General features: G+C 34.6%; 1 protein-coding gene across 4 annotated transcripts in view; it reads right to left on the reverse strand.

The window, feature by feature from the left end:
• Positions 1-26,300, reverse strand: part of ARAP2 (ArfGAP with RhoGAP domain, ankyrin repeat and PH domain 2) — a 175,142-nt gene that overhangs the window by 136,021 nt on the left and 12,821 nt on the right. For 3 of the 4 annotated variants that reach the window (XM_063619468.1, XM_055246550.2, XM_055246547.2), the window contains exons 2-7: positions 23,699-24,762; positions 9,499-9,557; positions 8,321-8,397; positions 7,843-7,878; positions 7,483-7,574; positions 5,495-5,848 (exon numbers count right to left, since the gene is read on the reverse strand). In XM_063619468.1, coding sequence (XP_063475538.1) covers positions 5,495-5,848; positions 7,483-7,574; positions 7,843-7,878; positions 8,321-8,397; positions 9,499-9,557; positions 23,699-24,603 — 1,523 coding nt within the window. In that variant the 5' untranslated portion in view covers positions 24,604-24,762. The remainder of the gene's footprint in view (positions 1-5,494; positions 5,849-7,482; positions 7,575-7,842; positions 7,879-8,320; positions 8,398-9,498; positions 9,558-23,698; positions 24,763-26,300) is intronic. The other variant, XM_063619467.1, reaches the window with a different exon arrangement.

Consider the following 26,300-nt stretch of genomic DNA (forward strand, 5'->3'; position numbering starts at 1 on the left):
TCTAAAGAAAAGATGGAAAGACACAAACACTAGAGAGAGGCATAGAGAATCCCAAAGATGATACAAGGGAATCCCAAGATGTTAGTGTGCACTTGGCCTGGGGAACAACCAGCCCAAACTAAAGTTTTCTTAGCGGGCTGTAGGATGATGAAATTGATGGGTATATTTATTTGGTTACTTCAGAGATTCATATGTTGAGGAAGAATTTTCAGATGAATGAATACACATATTAAAAATTAAGCAAACAGGCCAGGCACGGTGGTTCATACCTGTAATCCCAGCACTGTGGGAGGCCAAGGAGGGTAGATCACAAGGTCAGGAGTTCAAGACCAGCCTGGCCAAGATGGTGAAACTATGTGCTTTTATAACAATCAAAAAAATTGAATTCTGAAAGTTTAATGTGAACACATGATTTCTTTGCCTTGTATTTATCAAAGTATGAACTGACTAGGACTCACAGTAACATTACTTAAGGTCCTCTGCAATAAAATGGTGTTCTGAAAAAAAAAAAGAAAACCGAGATTTATTGAGCATCAATTAAGAGTGAGGCCCAAAGTTACCTACTTTTCCAAATGATTTCACAGAGGTAGTCCTGACCTCACACATTTATGTGAAAAATGGAGGTTCTAAGAAATTGAGTCACACAGCAAATGAATGATGTCTGTCTGATTCCAAACCCTATTCATTTCTCTGCAGCTAGGATGGCTGAAAGGAATTAACCAGGTAATTTTATGGAAACTGAAACTTTTTTCCTCCTCAAACTACAAAAATATTAAAGCTTCTTAATTCCTTGGCACAATGTTTACAAGTAGCTAGTGCTTTGAGAAATGCCCAGCTAATTTGCAGATTAAAAGAGAAAACATACTTTTTATTAAGGATTTCAGATATACTTTTAAGATCAACAAGGTGACTGACATATAACACCCTAATCAAACATGTACTTGCCAACTTCCTGCAACACCTGCCTTTCACCGCAGCCCCAAGAAAGCACACCAAGAGACCCAAGGCACTCAAACACTTGCGTAGCCAGGTGGGAAATTGTTCCAGTAAAGGAGACTTGGAGACTGGATGATGACATGGAAAGCAGTCACTGACAAAGGCACAAACAGCATAAGCTCTGAACTCCTCCCAGGTCTTGGGCTATTGGCTTCTGGGAGCTCTGACTCCCAGTTATTGTCTGAGCTCTGACCTTTTCTTGGTATTTGATCATTGGCTTTTTCACTTTCCCTAGTTATCTGTTCTCTGAACACGCTTTTCACTGGCAGTTTCTCTCCCTGGTCCTAGAACCCAACTGTCCATCTTCAATAAAATAACTCCAACCTCCACCTGCTCACTATCTCAACCCTGAAGTACATCTAGATATCACCTCTATCAGTGCCTTTCCCTCTAGACAGAAAAGCATTTTACCTAAAAATGCCAGTTAAAATCTTATCCATTTTCCAAAGGGCAATTCAACTGCTACCCTCTCCTTCCAGGAAAGTCTTTGAAGAAATGCTTTCTCAACCCTTGGTAACCTCAGGACTCTGTACTTTGTAGACCTTTTTGCACCAATTATTCTACTTTTGTCTTTGGGTTTTATTGCTATTCACATATATATTTCTTTTCTGCCCTAAATGGAAGCTACAAAAAGACAAGTAACACATCTTGCTCATCCGTGTCCTCCTCCACCTCCAAGTGCTGACTTAACCTCACATGATCAACTTTAGCTGCCTCAGGCTCACACTGCCACATCAGTCCTTCTCAGGGCCAAAAAAAAAGTTAAATTTAAAAAAAGAGGAATTTCCCAAGTAAGAAATAAAGTCCTAAAACATTTCAAGTAAAATAGAAATTCTTTAATATACACTGCAGTTTTTATAAAGATGCTCTGTGCATTATGCTGAACACACAAACATCTTTAGAAAATAGTAATGTAAAAATTCAAAAGGGTTTCCTTATTGCAGATATTCTTGGAGATGTTAATTTATGCATCGCCTAGAAGAGGCACAGCACATCCAACCATGTTCTCTTTTCTTTACAACAGCTTCAAACATTTCTCTTCTGAGATGCATATTTGGGAAATGCTGGAATAAATTATATCCAGTCTTTCATATTTTCATCTATACAAATCTGCTGAAAAGCTTAAGTTTATTATTTACAGCTGAGAAAAAGTGAAGATGATTTATTTTAATCCTCATAACCCAGTGAGAGGTTTTTAAAAGCAAGTAGCACTTATTAAGCTTTCCATCTGCTTTGACCTGTTTGAAATACAGCCTCCCAAATTCAACATTTTTTTAATTTTTAATTTTTTTATTTTACTTTAAGTTTTAGGGTACATGTGCACAACGTGCAGGTTTGTTACATATATATACATGTGCCATGTTGGTGTGCTGCACCCATTAACTCGTCATTTAACATTATGTATATCTATGCTATCCCTACCGCCCCCCACCCCACAACAGGCCCCAGTGTGTGATGTTCCCAAATTCAACATTTTATTGTTTCTTTCATACAGTTTTTAAACCACTAGTTTTAGGGACGTTATATTTAGGTCATTCAAATATTTAAACAACTTTTCATATTTTAAACTGGAAATGTTTCAGTATTTCTTTTGTTGTATGGTGTTATACAATTATATTCTTAACCAAATATTGGGTAATGTTCACATATCAGGCATTGATTCAGAATTGGCATTTCCATTTCAAAAGTAAATAGACAACCATGTGAAATAAGTTCAGACTGTGAATGTGATTATTTTGTTTAACGTCATTCATTAAACAAAAGACAGTTTCAAACACTATTTGAAAACGTATAAACTAGAATGTGTCTGTTAGTTTTTAAATTGTATTTTGACAATTGTATTTTGATAATTTATGTGCATGTCTTTAAGGGGGAAACAATTATTAAAAAAAAAAAAAACACCAAGAGTTCACTACCCTGTTAATGTGTATCAGTATTATCAATGGTTCCTGGAGATTTTCATCCACAAACTTGTTGTTGAGTTCAGCAGCTTGTATTACAAAGTTCTTATAAATTGCTGTTTCAGAAAAATTAGAAGAAAAATATGTCTAACGCTAGGTTTTTCACAGATTCATTCTACAACAAATACTAAGCATCTACCATGTGCTAGACAATGTTCTGCTAAGGCTATCACAAGAAAAGCAATGCAGATGCCTGTCCCCAAGGAGCTTGTATGAAATAAATAAATCATCTGGCCTGTAAGCCCTGTAGAAGAAAGTAATTTAAAGGGAGTGATGGGGTGGCAGGGGAGAGCAACAGTTGTAGTAGTAAATTTGGTGGCCAGGGCTTAAATGCAAAGGAGACATTATAGCATGAACTTGAGAGAGGTTCAAGCCATGTTACTCTTGAGGGAAGAGCATTTCAGGCAGAAGGAAGTACAAATGCAGAGGCCCCTAAGGAGGACCTCTGCTTTTTATTACTTCTGTATTTTATTGGACCACAGCCTCATTCATCGGCTTAGATATTGGCTACGTCTGGTTTTATGCTGTAACTGCAGAGTTAAATAGTTGCAACAGAGACCATTTGACTATAAAGCTTAAAATATTTACTACTTGACCCTTTACGGAAAAAGTTTGTTGACACCTGCTATATGGAGTTTGGAATCCCATCTCAATCAGTGCTATCTGCATCAAAGAGACATGCGGCCATGGGTTAAACGAAGCTCAGCAACCACTACATAAGGAATGGGTAGGCATCACTTTGTTTACTTGAATGAACATCTTAAACCCTCACAATAGCCTACAGAGCCTAATTAGGAAAGGAAAAATTCTCAGTTCTACTTCTGATTTAATGAATGAATGCCTTTTGGCCAGCTACACATATTTCTTTGAAGTCATAGCAATATAATCAAGTAGAAGAGTTTTAAAATTTCTTGGTGATATACCAAGCTCCTTGGTTTATTTTCTTATATCTATTCATCCCGGTATTTTGGTTGGAGGTGGGGTAGGGGGTAGCTTTAGGACAGAAAATGCAATTATTTCCCCTAAAATGGAAAAATATAAATCCAGAAAACTTACAGCATCTAACCTTAGGCAGGTTCAGAACAGAAAGAATGGAAAGTCAAAGTTCTGTAAAAGAGAGACAAGAATATATCCTAACTGTCCCAGAGGTGGCCAACAATAATGAAACTTTCTCAATGTACCTGGAGCTTACACAGACCAACCCTGTAAAGGGCGAGATCTCACCTGGGACGCACAGGAAACCACAGCCGCTGGGGGCTTTGTACTCAAAGTCTGTTTTTTCTTCCAGTGATACTTTAAGAGAGCACTTGGACCTCCCTAAATACTTAGATTTTATAGAAATGAAAGATTCAAGAATATTCAAGTTCACTGATTCACTCCACCAGTGTTTAGACCTGAGCACTGATCCACACGTTCGACATCTGAATATGCACTTACCAATAATACTTAGGACTAAAAAGAACAAGCAGAGGGTTTTGTCATCATAACGTAACCAGAAAGAAGTGACACACATAGCTGATAGTAAGAAGTAATCTGCTTTGGTTTATTCAAAATCAAATTTCCTAAAAGGATGAAAATATATAAGGTATTAACATATAATTACTAACCATACAATTTTGGGGTGTTTTGCTATCTTTTGAAATGTTAATTCCTGCTTCTACTAGTCATCTGATGCTGCTTCTGGTAGATTTTTTTTTCAATTAAAATTATTTTAGATCAAACCAATCCTTTTTAGAAATGACACACATTTCAGGAGAATAGGAGAAAAAACCAGCACACTGTAGGGACTCACCACATTAGCTACTGATACATGAAAGCTTTAATCTCAAAATAATTTAATAATTCATGAAAAACATTTCAAGTAAATATTTCAAAAAGACATCTAAAAATCAGGATGCCAGTAAACAATTCTAATTAAATATAATCCTTCCCCAAAGATTTCTCAGTACTGTCAAATGCTTAAGGGACAAAAGTTTCTTTGTAAACATCTGTTGATAAATCCATTGAAAAGTATAATATTCACGGGACTCTGACCTTCTGTGTAACATACAAAAATCAAAACAATATATCAATAACAGTGAAGACCTAAACCTAACAAAGATGTACTTTTCCCTAACTACAATAAGCCTTGTATTCTCAAACAGAACACTGTTATGATATGAGCAAAAGCCAAACAGTGTGGGCTGAGTAATACTAACTCAGTCTGTCTTGTTTTTCTTTGTTACATACTGGGACACAGATTAGCGCATTTTGATGCGAACTTAGAAGGTAACATTAAGAAAGTAGATGTGAGGTCATAACTTTCTATTTTAATTTGTGACTCTGGACCTTAATGCAGCATTGCATTGCACATCTCTCTCCTTATGTCTAAAGAATAGCACTGGCAAAAGTGTGCTGAAAGTACCTAAAAATGGCATCTCTGTGTATGTGTGTGTGTGGAGGTGGAGTGGGGGAACAGCAACCCAGGAGATTTAGAAACGAATAAACTTGAAATTTTAAAAATATGCCACTTATGAAATAAATAAATACGTACATACCCTTGAGGAGAGAGCTTATCCAGCCATCCTGATTTAACCTTCTTTGCAGATGCTCCATAAAAGCAGGCATACGGAGATATTGCCTGTGAAGAAACAGCTGATGAATCAGCATTTCCACTTGTTGAGCTTAACGGATAACTGTGCCTATTAACGGAGTCCAAAGTCAATGCTTTTTGAGTCCTAGATTTAGATGCCTTTGAATTTTTTCTTCTTAAACTCTGAAAGCATTCTTCTACTGTTGAGTATTCTGATTCAGAAGCAGTGTCTATCAAAAAATTGTTTTTGTCCTCTCGAGGTATCCAAATATCTTCCACCTTGTCCTCGCTTATTTTCTCCTTTCTGTTATCATATATGCTAAATGGAAAAATGATGTAAACATTTCGAAGTACTATATGTGATTTAAGACATCAGTGACATTTTGAAAATTTATAAATAACTAATAACAGAAACATAAGGCCAGGAAAATCCTAGAGTTGAAAATTTTTTAAACTCTTCCAGAAAAGCTAAGTAAAATTATTTCATTAACCTATGACATCTTTGAATACTACTGCAAGTTTTTTCTGAGGTATAATTTAATCTTATCCCTTTTATTTTGGAAGGTTGGGGCAGGTGCTAAGGATGGAGACTGGGTATATTCTTCACATCACAATTTAACGATCTTTAATAGCACAATTAAGTGGCCGGCCCAATCTCTCTGGGCAACATCATGGACCATTAACTCGTCTATACGGAGATCTTATTTCCAACTTGTTTACCCCTCTCAACTATCCTCTAATCAACTCCAAGGACCCCATGTTTCACCATAATGCTATAAAACAGAGAGTATGCCTGACTGCTGAGAGCATCAGTATTATTTTGCAATGCTGATGAGGAAAAATATTGCAGCACACTGCTAGCTATAAAACAAGAAAGAGTTAGGGTACATTCAGGAAGTGAAAGCTATGTAACACACAATATTTATTGGAATGCATTCATAATAGCTAAGCATATTTCTACAGATTCAAGGAATGACATAATAGATCAACTAATTCATTAATGCCAAAGGACATTTTTTGCTAATCAATGAAACAGATATGCCTGGGCTCAAATTACATCTTTCTGGATATAACATTCTAAAAACCATTACTGCTTCAAAGAATAATTTAGCCTGGCCCTTTCATATTTTGCATTATATTAATGTCAAATGTTTACTAAAGATGTTTAATTGTTTAGCTTTAACTGAGGGAAACCTGTAACAATGTTAGCCTTAGAAAATGAAAGACAAAAATAAAATGAATGTCCCACTAAAAGAGTATAATTAAACTGTTGGCAGTACAAAAGAGGAATGCTCTGGGGGATGAACACTCCATTTTCCATGATGTGATTATTATGCTTGTATCAAAATATGTTAGGTACCCCAGAAATATATACATCTACTATGTAATCTCAAAAATTAAAAATTAAGAAAAAGAAAATGAAGTATCAGGTAATGATCCAGTATGCCAAGTTTCAATAAAGTTGAGAGAAAAACAAAATTGAAGTTGGTGCATACAAATTCTAATTCCGTATGTGATCCAAATAACTGGATAATTGCCATGCTTCTTGCCAGTGCTGAAACTCCAATAAAAAGAATATATTACGCTTGTAAAGTCTGCAACTTGCGTAGTGATGTTCTGCATTGCACTTTTCTCCTTTTTATTAACATAATCTCTCATCTTTAATGTGCAATCACAGTCACCTGTATTTGCTACTTTGGGGAGGGGGTGTGGTTTCCATGAGGAAAAGACAAAAATAATCTGCCACGGAATGCAACTATATTTACTTGATTTACAGAGCATAATTCAATTAATAAAATGGGTGCTGCTATGCTTATATTTAGAGGGGAAAAATTTGAACTTATCAACATAAACTATTTTCTCTGACACACAATATTATACTATGAATGAGAAGTCAACATTGTATAACAGTTTATTCTAAATAGTTCATCATCATCAATCATGATCTCATACCTTGATTTGATGATAAAAGAGTTTGTTGCAGTAGTTGCTTCCCCTTTGAGTGCTTCTTCCTGGGTCAAAAATTCATTCTTTATAGATCGCTTCTATTAAAAAAGCAAACAAACAAAAAACACATACTGTTTTGCTTTTTGGTTTTGGGATTTGTTTGTGTGTATAGCAATATTCTACAAAAACTCCATAATATCTGAGTTTAGTTTTATTAAATAAGTATAATTACTTAGAGCAATTTTCAGAAAAAAAGATAGTCTACATTAAACAGACTTTTGATTTTTTTTCACTATTTTATCAAATCGTTAACTCATCAATTCAAGTAAGAATAAAAGATGGTAACCAAAAATAAAATTTATGTACCTTTGCTTCTTGATTCATTTTAGTCTTCCAACTTCTCTTTTATCAAGACCAAGAAATAATGTAGCAAAAGAGCACAAGTAATAGAAAAGAATGAGTGATAAACTAAATAATTAAAATATATACATAATTGGAAGTCTATGCACTTCGGAAGTCTGCATTTGGCTACAAGGCAAAGCAAAAATCTAGAGAGTGTTTAAGTTTTATAGAGTTTGTCTTGTATTTAATTAATCCAACCTTGTGGCAAATTTTTAAAACTATCCTGGATTCCTGAAGTCAAAATAAAAGTGTGTTTCTATAATGTATATTGAAAGGTACAGATTTTACCATAATTTTACTGAACAAAAATTTTGCTGACTGGAAATTTCAATCTTCAATATAATGCCATTCTTCAAATAGCTTGGAGAAAAATGAAGAGGTACAAATAGTCAGAAAAGCAAATAATTGATTATAGAAAACAATTATAATGTATGGGACTAACCTTGGAATTTTCTAGTCTCTGGAAGAGAAAGTTCTCTCCATAAGGAAAGATGGAAGATGAATTCTCCTCATTTGAATCTTTTAGGGGAATTATAGGATGAGAACAGAAAGATGTGAATAATGTGAAATACTGTTTTTAAAAAAAGAATAAAAGCATGAGTTTTTTATGGCATTATCACAACGTAAGCTTTATTCTGTAGGAGTCCAAATTATGCTAATTCTTATCCCCAAATCAATTCTCCCCATCGTCTTCTTGATATAACACTCATGGTATCCACCACTTGCTTCACAAACATAACTCACTGCTCCTTAAATTGCAACCTGTCACATATGTCCTTCCCAACCTCTAGGATCCACATTAATATAACCAAATACATTTGCCCACATACAAAAGAAATTGTCATGGTGCCATTTATAATGCTAATTCCTAAATAAGGAAATATTCTAAATGGCAGAAAATTAAGCTTAATTCTATAACTTACAATAAATAATTATAAAAAGGTCACTAACATAATAGCTAGATATCACTTAAAATCTCAGAAGGCATTTAATATAATTCCTCTAATGCCATAGCTACTAACGCATCTGTAAATAAATTATTTCAAGAGAAGTTCCACCATCCTTGAATTATACTAATCTACAAAAAAAGAATTCTCAATATTTGCATTTCTACTATGGCAAAAATTTTTCTTAAAGATTCAGTACCCAAGTGTTTGACATCTTATTGTCAAAAAGAATGTTCCCAAACTTGTATAATCAGAATTTTCAAAATGAAAGAAAAGCCTCTGTCACTGTTCAATTTGCCAGAGCAACAATGACAGCTTTCCAGTTACCATGGCAAAATCACTTTCCATACATATATCTCTGTTCTGTAGCTCAGACTGCCAGAAACCATTTAATTTAGTTAAATGCCTGCAACTGTGGCTAATGATAAATGAAGCTTGTATAAAAAGAAAACTTTTTACATTAGCATGTACAAATTTCCAGGAGTCAGAGTGTATGTTATTGCCTTTTATTCAGTCCACTTTAAAAGTGTCTGAAGTACTGTGAACACTGGCAGACAGTTATTTCCACTGTTCCCTATACCACAGGTGGGCTGCCTTCGCAATCATGATTTTAACACAGTTAAGACTATCAAATGAGCTCTAATTTAAGGAGACATTAAACACATACACTCACTTTGCCATGCCACAGATTTTTCAGTTGAGGTAGCAACATTTCTTCTTTCACGGAAATAGCTTAAAAAGCAAGAGAAAATATTTATGAATGGAAATATTTATGATATTTATGAGTAAAATTAAAATTATTAGAAAATATTATGATAAAATATTTATGATTTCTATTTAAGGATTTATTAGAGAGATATACATTCTTTTAGGTAGAAAAAACAATATTCAGAAATTAATTCTGACTTGAAAAAAGCTGAATAGCCAAATTCCACAAATGTATTTTTCTATTTAGACTTTTAAAGGAAGAAATTTTCTTTGCAAAGGACATTTTGTACAAGCGTTTGCTACTCACATCTATAATTTACAAAAGTAAACATATTTTTCCAATGCTAATATGCACATAAAGTAATTTCAAAACTGCTAGTCATATCTCTGAAACAGATTTACTAACTAGATGTCAGTATTTGTGTAGCTTTTTGTGTTTAGCTTTATAATACAGAGTCAAAAATGTGTCTGGCTCTGTAGACACAATATGAAAATACACACAAGATCTTTCAAAGATCTTACAGTTTCAGGAGGAAGATATTACAGGGCAATTATTTAGAATACAACATGATAACAGCAGTGGCAGAGGTAAACATTGTAGAAGCAGAGGGTGATGAAGGCCTTCTATCATATAACAGAGTTCTCTTTTCCATCTAAAAAATGGAAAAATAACTTTTAAAAAGCAGAACAAAACTGGCAGATTTATACTATACAATTTCAATATTTAATCTAAAACTACAGTAATCCAATCATTGTGCCATTGCTGAAAGTACAGACATATAAATCAATGGAATTGAATAGAAAGTCCACATACACAGTCCCACACAACTTTGGTCCGTTGATTTAAGAAAAAAGTTCCGAAGAAATGTGGTGGAAAAAGAATAGCCCTTTCAACAAATGTTGCTGGAACTGGATATCTCAATGATTAAAAGAAATGAATGTTGACTTTTGCTTCATATCATGCACAAAAATTAACTCAAAGTGGAGTTGGGACCCAAATGTTTAATGCTACAACTCTAGAAATTCTGAAAAATATGAGAGAAAAATCATTGTAACATCTGAGTAGGCAAAGATTCCTTAAATAGAATAAAAAACTAAAACCCTAAAAAACATTGAAATTTAGTCTTTACCAAAATTTAAAATTTATAATGTCAAGTACTAGTGACAAGTGATTTGCCCAAACCAAAAAAAGGACTCTTACAATCCAGTAATAAGAAATACAACTCAATTTTAAAATGGGTTAATCTGCCATGGTGGTGTTCACCTCTGGTCCCAGCAACTCAGGGGGCCGAGGTGGGAGGACTGCTTGAGCCCAGGAGGCGGTGCCCTGCAGTGACCCATGATCGTGCCACTGCACTCCAGCCAGGGCAACAAAGCAAGACTTTGTCTCAAAAAAACAAAAACAAAGCACACACACAAGAACAAAAAAGAACCAGCATGGGCAATATAGAGAGACCTTGTCTCTACAAAAATAAATAATAATAAATGCTATTTTTTTTAAGCCTGGGCACAGTGGTTCATGCCTATTATCACAACATTTTGGGAGGCCAAGGTGGGCAGATTTCTTGTGTAAGTACACTCCATGATGTTTGCAAAATGATGAAATTGCCTAACAACCTATTTCTCAGAACGTATCCCTGTCATTAAACCATGTATGACTGTATTTCTTATGTCTTGCTTCTTTTGCTCAGCATGATGATTTTTGAGATTTATTTAGATTATTATCTAAAGGAGTTTGAAACCAGCTTGGGCAACATAATGAAACCCCATCTCTACAAAAAAAAAAAAAAATACGAAAATTAGCTAGGGGTGGTGGTGCATGCCTGTAGTCCCAGATACTTGGGAGGCTGAGGTGGGACGATTACTTCAGCCCAGGAGGTTGAGGCTGCAGTGAGTCATGACTGCATCACTGCACTCCAGCCTGCGCAATAGAACAAGACCCTGTCTCAAAAAATAAATAAAATAAACAAAATGGAAAAATGCAAATAGTTGTATCACAAAATATATGAATGTGTGATACCACCACATACACATTAAAATAGCTAAAATGAAGGATGTTGATATCAAGTGTTGGAGAATATGTGGAATAATTAGAACATTTAAATACTGCTGGCAGCAAATAAACAAACAAACAAACAAACAAATAAATACTGCTGGCAGGAATGTAAAAGGGTGCATCCATTTTGGAAAATTGCTTGTATTTTCTTATAAAAATAAACATTCACCAAACTTCAAGGCCCAGCTATTACAATCCTACCAAAAATATTGAAAACATATGTTCACAGAAAGACCTGTATACAAATGGTCACAGGAGCTTTATTCTCAATAATGAAAAACTTGAAAAAACCCAAATAGACATCAAGAAGTAAATGATAAACAAATAGTGGTGTATGGATCCAAGAGACTACTACCCAGCTGAAAGAAAAAAAAACTACTAATAAAAAATAATAATCTAAATAAATCTCAAAAATCATCATGCTGAGCAAAAGAAGCAAGACATAAGAAATACAGTCATGCATGGTTTAATGACAGGGATACATTCTGAGAAATAGGTTGTTAGGCAATTTCATCATTTTGCAAACATCATGGAGTGTACTTACATAAACCTAGATGGTACAGCCTACTTCACACATAGGTTACGTGGTATAGCCATTATATTCTTACAGGACCAATGTCATATCTGTGGTCCATCACTGACAAAAACATCATTGCGTGGTGCAGGACTGCATATTCTATCTTATTCTATATGAGCATGTGAAACAGGGATGGACTGTATATGAAACTAAGAAACTCTTAGAAGTAACAGAACTGCTCTGTTTCTTGTTTATGGTAAAAATTTCACAGGTTTACATATCTTTCACAACTCATCAAATTACATGCTGTAAGGGATTATAATTTATTATATATATTTTTTGACCTCAAAAGGAGTTGTTTCAGAATGAATCCAGCAGCCAAGCATGGTGGCTCACACCTGTAATCCAAGCACTGGGAAACAGAGGTGGGCAGATCACCGGAGGCCTGGAGTTTGAGACCAGCCTGGCCAACGTGGAGAAACCCCATCTCTACTAAAAACATGAAACTTAGCTGAGCATGGTGGCGCGTGACTGTGATCCCAGCTACTTGGGGTAGCTGAGGCAGGAGAATCTCCTGAACTCGGGAGGCGGAGGTTGCAGTGAGCCAAGATCGCGCCACTGCACACCAGGCTGGGTGGCAAAGTGAGACAGGGTCTCAAAAATAAATAAATAAAATACAAAATACAAAAATAAAAATAAAAATGATTTTAGCAAACTTACTAATAGGGTTGACATATAAGTATCAATTCCATCCCCAAATATCAATAAACAAAATGAAACATTAAAATGGTGCCATATAGTATAAGGGCATTAAAAAACTACCAAAACCTAGAATTAAATCTAGCAAAAGATTTGCAAGAACTCAACTGGAAAACATTACCAAGAAAATCAGAAAAAAATCTAATACAATTTTAAAAATATGAAATACTAGATATTACAAATACAACAATACCATATGAATCTGCAGAGTCAATGCACTCCTAATCAAAAGAGTTACTGGAAAGGGGGTGTGTGAGATTTAACAAACTGATGCTAAAATACATGTGAAAAACAAAGGACCAATAATGACAAATTTTTAAAGAGTACAGTGAGAAGACATACTCTACCAGGTTTCATGATTTATTATATAGCTGTAGTAATTAAAACACCGTATTACTGATAAAAAGGATAATAGACTATTGAACTAGGATTAAGAACCCACTTAAAGAGACCCAGTTACATGGATGGAGCTGGAGGTCATTTTCCTTAGCAAACTAATGCAGGAACAGAAAACCGAATAGCACATGTTCTCCCTTGTAAGTAAGAGCTTAATGATGAGAACATATGAGCACAAAAGAGGGAACAACAGACACTGTGGCCTACTAGAAGGGGAGAAGTGAGAGGAAGCAGAGGATCAGAAAAAAATAAGTGTTGGGTACTAGGCTTAGCACCTGTGGCACAAGTTTATTTATATAACAACCCAGCATATGTACCCTGAAACTAAAATATTAAAAAAAAAAAGAACAGAGATCCAATTGCATTTAAGCCAAAGACATCAACCTATAGCAATGAGGAAAGTATGGTCTTTTGAAAGACTAGAGCACCTGTACATCTATATGAAAGCAAATGAAAATTTACTCCTACCTCAGACAATACACAGAAACCAATTCAAGACAGATTATAAATCCCAGTGTAATAGGCCAAACAATAAAGCTAGAAGATAAAAATAGAAGATTTTCATGTGTCCTAAGACATAACAGTTTTAACTCTAAAGGAAAGTGCACGTAAATTTGACTAAATTAAAATGAAGAACTCTTATTCATTAAAAAGTCACCATTAAGGAACATAAAAACAATATGCAGAGGCAGAAGATATATTGTACAAGGGGTTTATACCCACAGTTTATCAGTAACTCTTAAGAATAAATAACACTTAAGGAACACACAAAAAATGCAATTTCAAACAACCAAAACCAAAATAGGTGAAAGATCTGAGAAGGCACCACACCAAAAAGATATAAATGTAGCAAAAGGTCAATAAACAAGCACATAAGGTGTTCAATCTCATTAGTTATCATGAAATGCAAGTGTAAACAACAATAAAATAACACTACACGTGTATCTACATGGCTAACAAAAAACACACAAATGTTGAGGGTATGAAACAAGAGGAATGCACATACACTGTTGATGGTAATGCAAATTCATACAACTACTTTATAAGAACCATTTTGCATTATCTACAAAAATGGAAAATATACATATCCCATGACACAGCAATCCTACTCCTAGATCTGTATTCAACAGCCATGCATACAAATATGCCTCAAGAATAACCACCCAAATATATGTCAATGGGCAAATGGAGAAACAAATTGGAGATTCACACAAAGAAACACTATTCAGCAATAAGAACAATCTGACATGCAACAACACAGACACATCTCAAAAACATCATACTGAATAAAGATGTCAGATACAAAAGATGACCTGCTGTGTGATTCCATTTATATAAAATTCCCAAACAGGCAAAACTAACTAATAGTGAAATCTACAGGTGCCTGATTCAGGAATTAGGGAATTTACTGCAAATGGTCACAAGAGAATTTTGGGAAAAGTGGAGATGAGTGATGGAAATGTTCTAAATCTTAATTGTTATAGTGGTCACATAAGCATGTATATACTGAAAATTAGTCTATTTTATATGTAAATTATGTCTAAGTTGATTTATATGTGTATACACATATTTACATTATATGCATGTATATATATACACACATGCACCTACAAATAAATATACACATAAAATATTGGATAAGGTAGAAAATATGAAATATCTAACCAAATTAAGAATGGATATTATAGCATATTCATACAATAAAATACTATACAGCAGTAAAAATGAACAAACTACAACCACAGGCACAAACATGAATGATTCTCAAAGTTAAGCAAAATGAGCTAGACTAAAAATATACTCACTGTAAGACTGCAATTTTTTTAAGATCACAAAATGGGCAAAGCTATACTGTTTGGGTCATACCTAAAAGGTAAAACCTTTTTTAAAAGCATCCTTTATTTGTTCATTATCTCCAGATTCTTGATACTTTTATAAAGCTGTAATTGTTTCCTGACATTTGTATACTACTAACGCCAAGTACTTACTACTGATTTGAACCCTCGAGTGGAGCAGTACTCAAATTTTGAACGTCTTTGGTAACTTGCACTAGTAATTAATATCACTGCTTCTTACTGAGCATTTACAATATGCCAGATAGGTCCCAGATTTTTACATATAGGCACACGTGTGTGTGTGTGTAGTCATCCCCTCCACGTTCTGATCAATGACTGAACATATGACAGTAATCCAATAAGAACATAATGAGAATGAAAAATTCCTATTGCCTAGTGACATTGTAGCCATTGCAACACCACAGTACAACACATTATTCATGTTTGTGGTGATGCTGGTGCAAGCAAATCCACTGCACTGCCAGTCATATAAAAGTATAGTTCATAAAATTATGCACAGTACATAATACTTGATAATAAGTGATCATTTCACTGGGTCATATATTTACTATACTTTTTTATTTTAGAGTATACTTCTTCCACTTATTTTTTTTTTAAGATAACTGTGAAATAGCCTCAGTTAGGTCTTTCAAGTTGTATTCCAGGAGAAGGCATTGTTATCATAGGTGATGACAGCTCCATGCATGCAACTGTCCCTGAAGACCTTCCAGAAGATGGGAACGGGAAGAGTTGTAAATTTTATACATTTTTAAAAATTAATTAAAAATAGAAAAATGCTTATAGAATGAGGATATAAAGAATATTTTTGTGCAGCTGTACAATGTGTGTTTTAAGCTAGGTGTCACTACAAGAGAGTAGGAAGCTTGAAAAGTTAAATTAAAAAGTTATAATAAGCTAAGGTTAATTTGTCATTGAAGAAAAAGTGTTGTTATAAATCTAGTGTAGCCTAAGTGTACAGGGTCTATAAAGTCTACAGTGTTGTAATGTCCTCGGCTTCAGCTTCACTCACCACTCATTGAATCACCCACAGTAAGTGCCCTATACAAGTGTACTATTTTTTATATTTACACCATATTTTTACTGTACCTTTTCTATGTTTAGATTTGTTTAAATTCACAAATACCTACTACTGTCTTACAATTTCCTACAATTCAGTACAGTAACATGCTGTACAGGTTTGTAGCCTAGGAAGAGTAGGCTCTGCCATATAGCCTAGGTATGTAATAGGCTATACCATCTAGGTTTGTGTAAGTACATCGCATGATGTCCAAATAAGGACAAAAGCACCTAATGGCATATTTCTCAGAATGGGTGGCCATCGTCAAAGGACTCACGCATGTGTACAAACACACACATATAGTATACAGATTTTTTAAAAATGAGAAATGAGATTATTTTCCACATTTTTAAAAGTAGGCAAAATTGGCACAGAAAGGGGTTAGGTCACTTACTCAAGTTCATACAGCTCACGAGTAACTAATCTGGGATCAAACCTAGGCAGTCTTGTTCCTTTCCCAGGACCTAAGCCACAATGCTTAACTTAAATTAAAAAAAAAAAGATTTTGAATATTTTAAGTATATCCATTAGTGGAATTTTTAAGCAATATTTTGTTGGTTTTACCAATAAAGAAAATGTGAAGAAAAAAGTTTGTGATAATTCATATTGATTTCCTCATTTAATATCTACCTACAAGGGATTACCAAATCTATCAACCAAGTTCAGATGAACTGCTGGAGATGAAAAATTAGCACAAATATAGGAAGCAAGTTGTTTTGAAAACTCTTGAGTAGCAACTTACATTTTCATTTATCTACTAATAAATTATCACAACCTTTCTTATATTTTAACACCTATTATGCCCAAAGCAAAAAGCAAGTGTCTTTATTTATCTACAGCTCACATTAATTCCTTGTATCAGCCCTATGAGGTAAGACTTGGTGTCCTAGTCCTACCAATAAAGGTGGGAAACTCTCCCAGCCCAAGTCCCACAGCTAAGAAGAAGAAAGCCAAGATTCAAGGTCAATTTTGTCTTTCTTTTCTACTATTTTACCACCAGTTATCCCGAAAACTGCTTTTAACTTTGAAATATAAAGCATGTTGATTTGTGAAAATTAAAAACTGAACCGTAGTCATCATCCTCTCCTGTTCTTATACTTTTATTATGTTAGCCTAGTTACTTGAAAGTTCTGAACCTGCTTTCCACATTTATTAAACGGGGAATAATCCAGGGCCTGCTGCCTAGGAGTATTATGATGATTAATGAGATGATGCTTTTACAGAGCATAAGGCAGTGGCCTGCATAACATAAAAACTCAGCAAAAAATGTTATTTTTATTACAGAAAAAAATTATTGGTCCTCCTGGTAAACCTAACATGTGCATTTGTTTCTTAAAGTCCTCAAAATGAACACTTCATATTTGGAATAGTGAAAAAGTGTCAACAACCTAGGAGAATAAATTATGTTTTTAAAATCAAATATTATACAACAGTTATATAAAATACATATATTGATGTGGACAAATCACAAAAGTATTAAGTGAAACACCAAACTACAAAAGAATATCATTTTCATTAATCAAAAACATCTACAACAATGCTATTGCATCTGTAGTAAAAGTACAAAAGCATGCATGAGTAGGATAAACACCAGTTTCAGAATATTGGTTACTTCTGGGCACAAAGGAAGGAGGTAGAAAAGTTAGCTGAATTCATTATTTCTCAATAAACTAAAGTCTGGGTCTACTATGGTAAGATTTTTTTTTAATCTAGATGGTATTATATGGTAACATGATATTTTGCATACTCTTATGTATGTTTGAAATTTTCCAATTTATAAATAATTTTGTCTTAATATTTTTGTTGTGGCTTTCAAATCATTTTTTAAATATGACTCATACTACAGTTTCTGACCAGGAAGCCAGAATTACTAGCTTAACTCCAAACACTGAGAAGGTACCTCCTTCTTCCTTATAAATTCTCTGAAAGTCATAACCTCATCTTCATCCTTGTATTGTACCCCTTTTTCCCTTTCCCTCAGTGCTTTGGACCAACAAACTAACCCTTGTTGAAAAAATGCCCCAAGCATCATAAACATATCCAGGTAATATATGTCATTGTTGAGGGGCTCAGAAATCTTGTCATATGTAAATGATCTTGGGAAATGAAGCATGTATATTTACAGCTTGATTTGTGGAGTTTCAGAAAAGGGAAATTCTAAAATAAAGCTTTATTTTAGTAAGTTAAAACTTATGTTCAAATGGAAATAATGTTTTAAAACCCCAAATAATAATAAAATCTAAAAATAAAACCCATATCAAAAATATCAATGATTCTGATTCACATTAACTTGCTAAATGTCTTGTTAATATTTTCCCTATGTCGATTTTATTATTTTTAAAACCCTAAATCTGAAAATGGAGGAAATCTGCAGATGTTCAATTGTGACTGGCTGACCTACTATAAACAGTCTTTGCCTGTGGAATGTAATATGTTTGTAAGGCCTTTGAAAATACCTAAATTCTATTACTTAAATAGAGAATTAACAAATTTCTATACAAGAAAAACTATTGTTGTGAATAAAATCGTGTTCCCACCCCACAAAATTCATATGTTCAAACTCTAACCCACAATGTGACTGTATTTAAATTAGGTAAGTAATTAAAGTTAAATACAGTCATAAAGGTGGGGCCCTGTTCCAATAGAACTGGTAGCCTTCTAAAAACAGAAACCAGAGATGGCTCTCTCTCTCTCAGTCTAGGAACAAAGCCCACATAAGCAGACATCAAGAAGGCCACCATCTGATAGCTAGTAAAGAGCCGTCACCAAAACCAAAGGATGCTAACACTTGATTTCACTTTTAGTATCCAGAACAATAAGAAAAATTTCTATTGGTTAAACTACCCAGTCTACGGTATTTCATCATGGTAGCCAGAGACAAAGACAACTATCATTGGTATCAGAATTAAAATAGTTTGTTTAAAGAACCTGAATATAAAAGAAAAGAAGGTAATGAATCACTCTGATTATAAAAGTGAGTGTTCAGCATACCTACAGGTTTTATTTTTTTTAATATTTTTAATCACTAAAAGTTGCCCAGAAAAGCAGTGGCATAAAGGTTAATGTCAAAGATATCCCCTTATGAACTGTACTTACTTACTACTTTGACAAGGCAGCCAAATAAAAAAAAAAATTACATGCCATATGTGGAACATCATTTCACAAAATGTTAAAAATAATAAATAAATGAATAAATAAATAAAAACACAGTTCTCACAATTGATAACAGACTGTGGGTCATTCTAGAGTGAAATTAAAAAAAAAAAAAAACACACAATCATTAGGCAGCAGTTTAACACTGCCCTGAGGTTTTCATAATATCTAACTAAAACAGACAAATCTGAATTCAGAAAGCATGAGAGTGTAATTACAGCATAGACCAATAATGTGAAACTGACAATGCACAGATAATTAAGCCTCAATCTGTGAAGTTTTAAAAAACATCCTTAGGGTAAGAATGAATTATCATTACAGAACTACTGAAACACATAAGTTTACAACATCATGAATTTTTTAATCTACTAGCAAACATTTCAATTTTATACGTTTTTCAAACAAGATGGATTTACAAAAAGAAATATAAATGTAATGACTTTTTAACTCAGATTATTGAGCAGATAGATACCCTCACCTTCTAACAATAAATCTAACTACTATTTAAATTTAGATTTAATTATTTATATATTCAATTCAAAATTTAAAAAATATTAAAAGTCTTTTTTCATAGAATTTAAAAAGCATTTTAAAAGAAAGAAATTGAAATGTTAAGATTGCTAAATATTTTTCTACTATAATGTGAAATGCAAAATTTTCTTGAAGATGAAAATGAAGGATATCCTTCTATATATTTCTTATTCAGTGCAGCAAACGAATGCTGATTACTTTTCTGTACTTTTTGCTCATATGTATTGTTGACATTAAAATCTATAAAATAGTGTCAACCATTTTGAATGCCTATGTGAATACAGAGGAAAAATATCCAAGATTTTTATTTTTAATAGAAAGTTCAAAGAACACAGGAGACTTCAGGTTTAGATTTCAAACTTTTGAAAAGCCCTCAAGGAGTCAACACAGCACCTCAGTTTTCTAACAGTTGTACTTCCACAACAATGCAGCTTTGCACACCATCCCTTTCCCATTACTTCTGCTTCTTCATTTGCCCTTACCCCCAAAACATTCAGAGGCACTACACCTTACAAAGAAGGCTTTGAGACCTATCCCAAGGACAATACAATTGCATGAAAGATGTATAAAAATCATTAAAGCGAGGAGGAAAAATGTACTTCCTTCAGTAGCTGTGAGATTCCTTCCTGCCTGGGGCACTAAGACGACTCTGCATAAGATCACACGACACACCTACAACTCCCATGGCAATGTGGCATCCGCTTTCTGCTTGGAGGGCTCCCAGGGACTAGCAAGGCCTCCAAGTGAAGGTGATAAGGAAGGAGCTGGTGCTTGGAGCCTAGTCCTGATCTAGCTCTCAAGAGATAGTTCAAAAGATAACCTGAGGTTATCGTCCAGGCCAGCCCTCCAGGTAAAAGGAGCAGGCAGGAATTCAGGGAAGAACCCAAGTCCACAACAAAGACAAAAAATTTGATAGAGCATCAATTCTATCAGATTCTGTTGAGAGGAAGGAGGCAGGAGGGCACGTGTCCAGGGACAGAAAAACAAAGAGCCCTATGTCAGGAAAACACTTCAAAGTCGATATCCACATTCCTTTGAGCAGCTGTATGAAATGTTTAGTAATTCCTTTAAAAACACAGGCCATAAAGAAATATTTTCATTTCGTATATCAAGGAATGCACTAAATATCATTTGCAGGTGTTATTACTTGACCAAAGAGAAACTCACATTACATAACCCACAGTTTGATTTAAAAAGTCATATTATAACACTTTAAAATCATGGAATTACTATTTGCAACATAGGGAAGGCGCACAAGGAAAAACAAACAGTGAAGTCCGAAAATAATTTATTTGCTCATTTTATGATCTGAGCACCACAAAAGCATTGCTGCTATTAACTACCATAATCAAAGAAAAGAAAGGTTAGGATAGGTAATCTGGCCTAAAAATCACATGAAAAAGAAAACAGTGCTATGATATAGCTAGTACTAAATTATTTACTACTAATTTTAATGTTGTTTCCACTTTCAAAGACTCAGTCACAAATTGAATAACGAGCTTTTCATATGATACAAAGCTTACAATGGAAGGAGTTGAAAATATACCACTCCGGCACTCTTACTATTTTGAATAAAGGCATTTAATTCAAATATTGGAAAATAACAGGTGTAAAAAGAGGACTCTGATCTTCCAGCTTCCTTAAAAGCAGAAGATGAAATTCCCCTGAAAGAAATTAACATCCTGTCCTCAAGGACAAGAAGTTGAGGCCAAAGAATTCTGTACAGGCCTTGTTATAAAAAACTTATCTTTTAAGCCTCCCCACATAATTTAGTTGGTTTTTCACAACTTACTGCTCTTTTTGCAATTCATTATTTAAGCGTTTCACTCTAACTGCTTATTTGGGTCTTTATCTCTTTATGAGGATTCTCGTGCCGCATAAAACTCACATTACTTGTATGAAATAAATTTGTATGCTTTTCTTCTGTTCATCTGTTTTATATCCATTTAATTCTCAGGCCCAGCTAGGACCCTAAGAAGAAAGAGGTGGAATTTTGCTGCCCGTATACAACTAAATGAGTATCAAGATTCTCCGTAAAATTCATGAAAATTAGCACAGACTGTTTGAAACTTAAATCAAATGCTTCTTATGTGAGGTGATCCTTTACAGCTCCCAAAGGGATTCGGTCCTGGCAAAGATGCAGCTTTAACATGTGTACACATAGTAAACCCTTCTGGCATGTCAAAAACATCTGCCATCTGAAGACTTGTCATTTTTCATTCACCTTCTTTAAATTATTCAAAATTAGCGAAGTATTTTAAAGCTAAAGTGTCAAACAAAATGAGTGTCCTTTACAATCCCAATAAATAATCCAATTCTTATATAGGCAATCAACATTTTCAACAATATTTACTCAATAAGTGGTTAAGGAAGTGGGAGCTAGAGTCAGATGTACTGGTAGGAAATCCTAGTTCACTACCCATGTGATCTTGGATAAATTAACCCAAGGCTCAGTTACCTCAAAAGTAAAATGGGGTGAATATTACCTACTCCAATGTCACATGGAGTTTGAGTAGCCCTTACATTAGATAACTCCTGCAAAATTATAAACCAAACTAGTGTTTAATAGATGACACTAGTTGTTTAATAAATGTGGTTAATACATGACACTATATTGATTTACTAGAAAATACCAGACTTTGCTACTGGCACTAGGGATGTCAAGATAAAGACAAATTAATTAGAGCCTCTGCCATCAAAACGTTTACACTCTAATAGGAGATACTTATATTAACAGAGCCTTGTAAATGGTCATGTTTTCTCTCACAAACACTAAATTTCCACCCTTCTCTTGCAAAAACTATTTGCACTGCAATTACCAAAGGTATCTAAGGCCAAGAGAATCAGTAGCAGCCACAGATTCAAAGGGAGTAGGGGGAACAGCAGGCATGGGGGGAAAGAGGAATCCTGCTGAAACTCCAGCGTGGAGCCTGTGCAGGAAGTGTGTAAAGCATTTAGTGCCACTACAGTAACAGTCAAACTTGAACAGCCTCATGTTTCAGCAGAGAGACAAGTGTTAACTTTTAATGGTAAAAGCAATATCCTACTCCAACCCTGGAGAAAACCACAACTATTTTAGGTATAACTTTGAGATTAATAAATTCTGAAAGCTAAAGCTGATGACCTCTTTTGCTATAAATTACCTCCTCCCAAACTGTTTAGGTAACCCTCCTGTTACCTCGGGATACCAATGACTTACTACCTGGGTATAAGAACCTACACTGGTAGAGCCCCTCTTTGGGGTCCCAGAGGTCTCGTCTCTAGTGAGCCTAGCTTCATACTGAGCTGTCTGTCACCATCTTTTTACATGTGACTTCTATACGAGACTGCAAGTCACCGTATGCCTCTTTGCATCCTTCCCACCGAGCACAGTGACTAAATATGAAGTTCAATAGATGTGTGCTGAATTATTACTTGGTGCCAAGCATTGTACCAGGCAGCAGAGATACAAACATTAAAAACATGTTCTCTGTCAAAGAACAAATCATCTACTGGGGAGACAGAGTCAACATTTCAAATATGAGAACTGCACTAATGGAAAGACTACAAGTATTGTAGGTGTGGAGACTTGGTATGGAAAGGAATACCCAGGTAGAATTAAGGGAAGCGATGTCCCCCCGATTAAATAGGGAAAAGCTAAAGAGTCCCAGGCATTATTAGCTGGAAACAGACTCTGTGAAAAAATGTCCAATGGGATGAGGACATTTTTTTAAAAGAAAAGGTTGGTTGAATAGGTAAATGAATACAGTCAAATTTAGATATGAACACTGAAAATATAACTTAAAAAATCACTAAATGCCCTCAAATTGAATATTTACAGCTTATTGTAAAGATTCTTACCTCCCAGAAACTCCTTTTGTTGACCCTGGAATCTCTGGTACAGGTCGATGTCTTAGCAGAAAAGATCGAGATGGTCTTGAAACCAACTTGCTACGATTTCTCATAGGTGCTAGGATTGGTGATGATGGAACATACAAGTCATTTACAATCATTTCTCCTTGAAACTTAAAGAATGAGGATGGTGGTGATCCTTCTAATAAACCATTTGTTCCATTTCCAGAATTTGTTCCTGATGTTGAACAGCCAACAGAAGAAAGGCATTCCGAGTCTGCATTAGGGAGCTTACTGAGATTTTCTGTGATCAATTTAACTTTTTCTGTTTGTTGTTCTTCAATTGTGTGATCTATAGTCTTCTTTGTAATCAATGATTCTATTTTAATATTTTCACTACCAAATAAAGAATCATTCAAAGAACCCAAATTCAGGTGTGGTTCTTCTGCAGTGGGGAAGTCGCCTTTAGGAGGAGACAGCTTATTATCTGATTGAGGATACTGGCTTCTTTCCACACTTGCACCATTGTCTTCAAGATTTTTTGTAACAGTCTCCAACTGCGGTGGGCTAGATGTCTGAACACTACTAGAATTGGAAAGTTCTATGCAGATATTCTGATCAGAAGATGGAACATGGTAATCCTTTGAAGGGTCATCATTCTTCTTTGTTTTATGGACATTTGCATATATTGGAATATCTTGCATTTTTGACAAGATTATCTGTAACTGTTTAAGTATCCTCCTACGGTGACCTGTAGGTGATATTCCAATTTTCTGCAGCAGGCTGTCATTTATTGCTGCACAGTCCTTCACAGTAGTAAAACCAGACTCATGGAAATGTAAGAGATACTGCTCCAAATTAATGCTCATTAGGAAATCTTTTATATCCACATTTACTTCACTGACTGAGGACATAATGGTGGCTTCATTACTAAGCTGAGTTACAAAAAGTGGCACGATGAGACACACACACAAGATGATGCACTTCTCTACTGGCTTTTCCTCTATCAGTTGTGACAGAAAAGTTTCTTAAAATGTTATTTTCTTCACAGTGACTGCTTTATGTGCTTAAACCTAGAAAAAAAAAGATTTATTAGGATATTTTAATTATTAAAATCTACTTATATATACTTTCTCTGAAAAAACAACAGAAATTAGGACACTAACTTTCACTCTGCATTTGGAATCTTTGTGCATTGCTTTGCATGCCCTAGAAAACCAGTTTCTCAGTATGTGAAGGTACAGGACAGAAATGCTATGACAGCATCAAACTATGACTTTCAAAAAGGTGAAAAAAATGACACTGACACATGTACTGAATGAACATATATCAAAAACTTTATTCAACTTATTAATTAAAAATGAGGGAACCAGTAAGTCAGTAAGATTGGATCCAAGAGCATTTGTGGAAAAGATGTATATAGTTCATCAGAAAGGGTTTTTTTTAAGTATTAGAATAGGACAGCTAGGTTAGATAAAAAACTGTTTAATGTCCTACAGGATAATAAGCCATAACATTTGGGGTTATCTTTTCTACTGGACAAAAATCTATAAGCATACAGGTAACTTCTCAGTGTCTACGTGCTACTCAAATAATAAATAGACAAGTCAAGCACAGGAATTAAAATTGGGATTAAAATATCTCTAAGGTGGTCCTGTTAAACAATATTCCCGAAAAGGCACTGAAAGAATGTTCTTTTGACTTTCAAGTTTTATGCAATTTTCTTAACAGTAGTTGAATATAACAACTTTCCCTTTCACTGCATTTTCTTTCAAATATTTAAAAAGCAGTCAGAACATATTTCTCAGTTCAATAATTTTCATTTCATAAAAGCAGGCAGCATTGTATGTAAACAATAGTGATATAAAAGGTATGACATTGAATAATCAGCTAATTCTTAAATACATTAGATAACAGAAAATATGCTAATAGGAAAGGACAAGGTAAAGGCTTAAAGGTCACATGTCCTCCAGTGTACACAGCAGATTCATAAAGGTTTATTTTTCTCCCAAACAAAATAATTAAACTTTTTTTAAAAGTCCATTTTTCCAGATGCTAATTATACAGGTGTGTTCAGTTTATGAAAATGCATATGTGCAACTTTCTGTACATTGTGCGTCAATAAAAAAGTACAGAGCAGGCATGACACACATATACTGAAGTAATAAAATGAGACACACCCAAACAAGGGAAATTTCCCTGAGCAAGCTTTGATGAAGGACTGAAAAACCCCTCCACAAAAGGCACTACTTGGACTCTGCATATGCCACACACCGACTGCCCATAAGCTATGGCTTCAACTATTTTAAAATATCAGCAAGCAGTAACAAACAGGTATAGGATAAAAGGGAAAGAATATATCTTCTTCAGGACACACTGCAGGAGCAGAGAAATAAAAATACAAAATAAATGATGAAAGGCAGGAAATGCCTTTGTCAATAAGGCACCCCAGAGTAACACCTAAAATGCTAAAATGTCACACACAAAGAAGTTACACCTCGGCCGGGCGCGGTGGCTCAAGCCTGTAATTCCAGCACTTTGGGAGGCCGAGGTGGGTGGATTATTTGAGGTCAGGAGATCGAGACCATCCTGGCCAACATGGTGAAACCCC

Source organism: Symphalangus syndactylus, chromosome 16, assembly GCF_028878055.3.
Source record: "Symphalangus syndactylus isolate Jambi chromosome 16, NHGRI_mSymSyn1-v2.1_pri, whole genome shotgun sequence".
Taxonomy (NCBI): Eukaryota; Metazoa; Chordata; class Mammalia; order Primates; family Hylobatidae; genus Symphalangus; species Symphalangus syndactylus.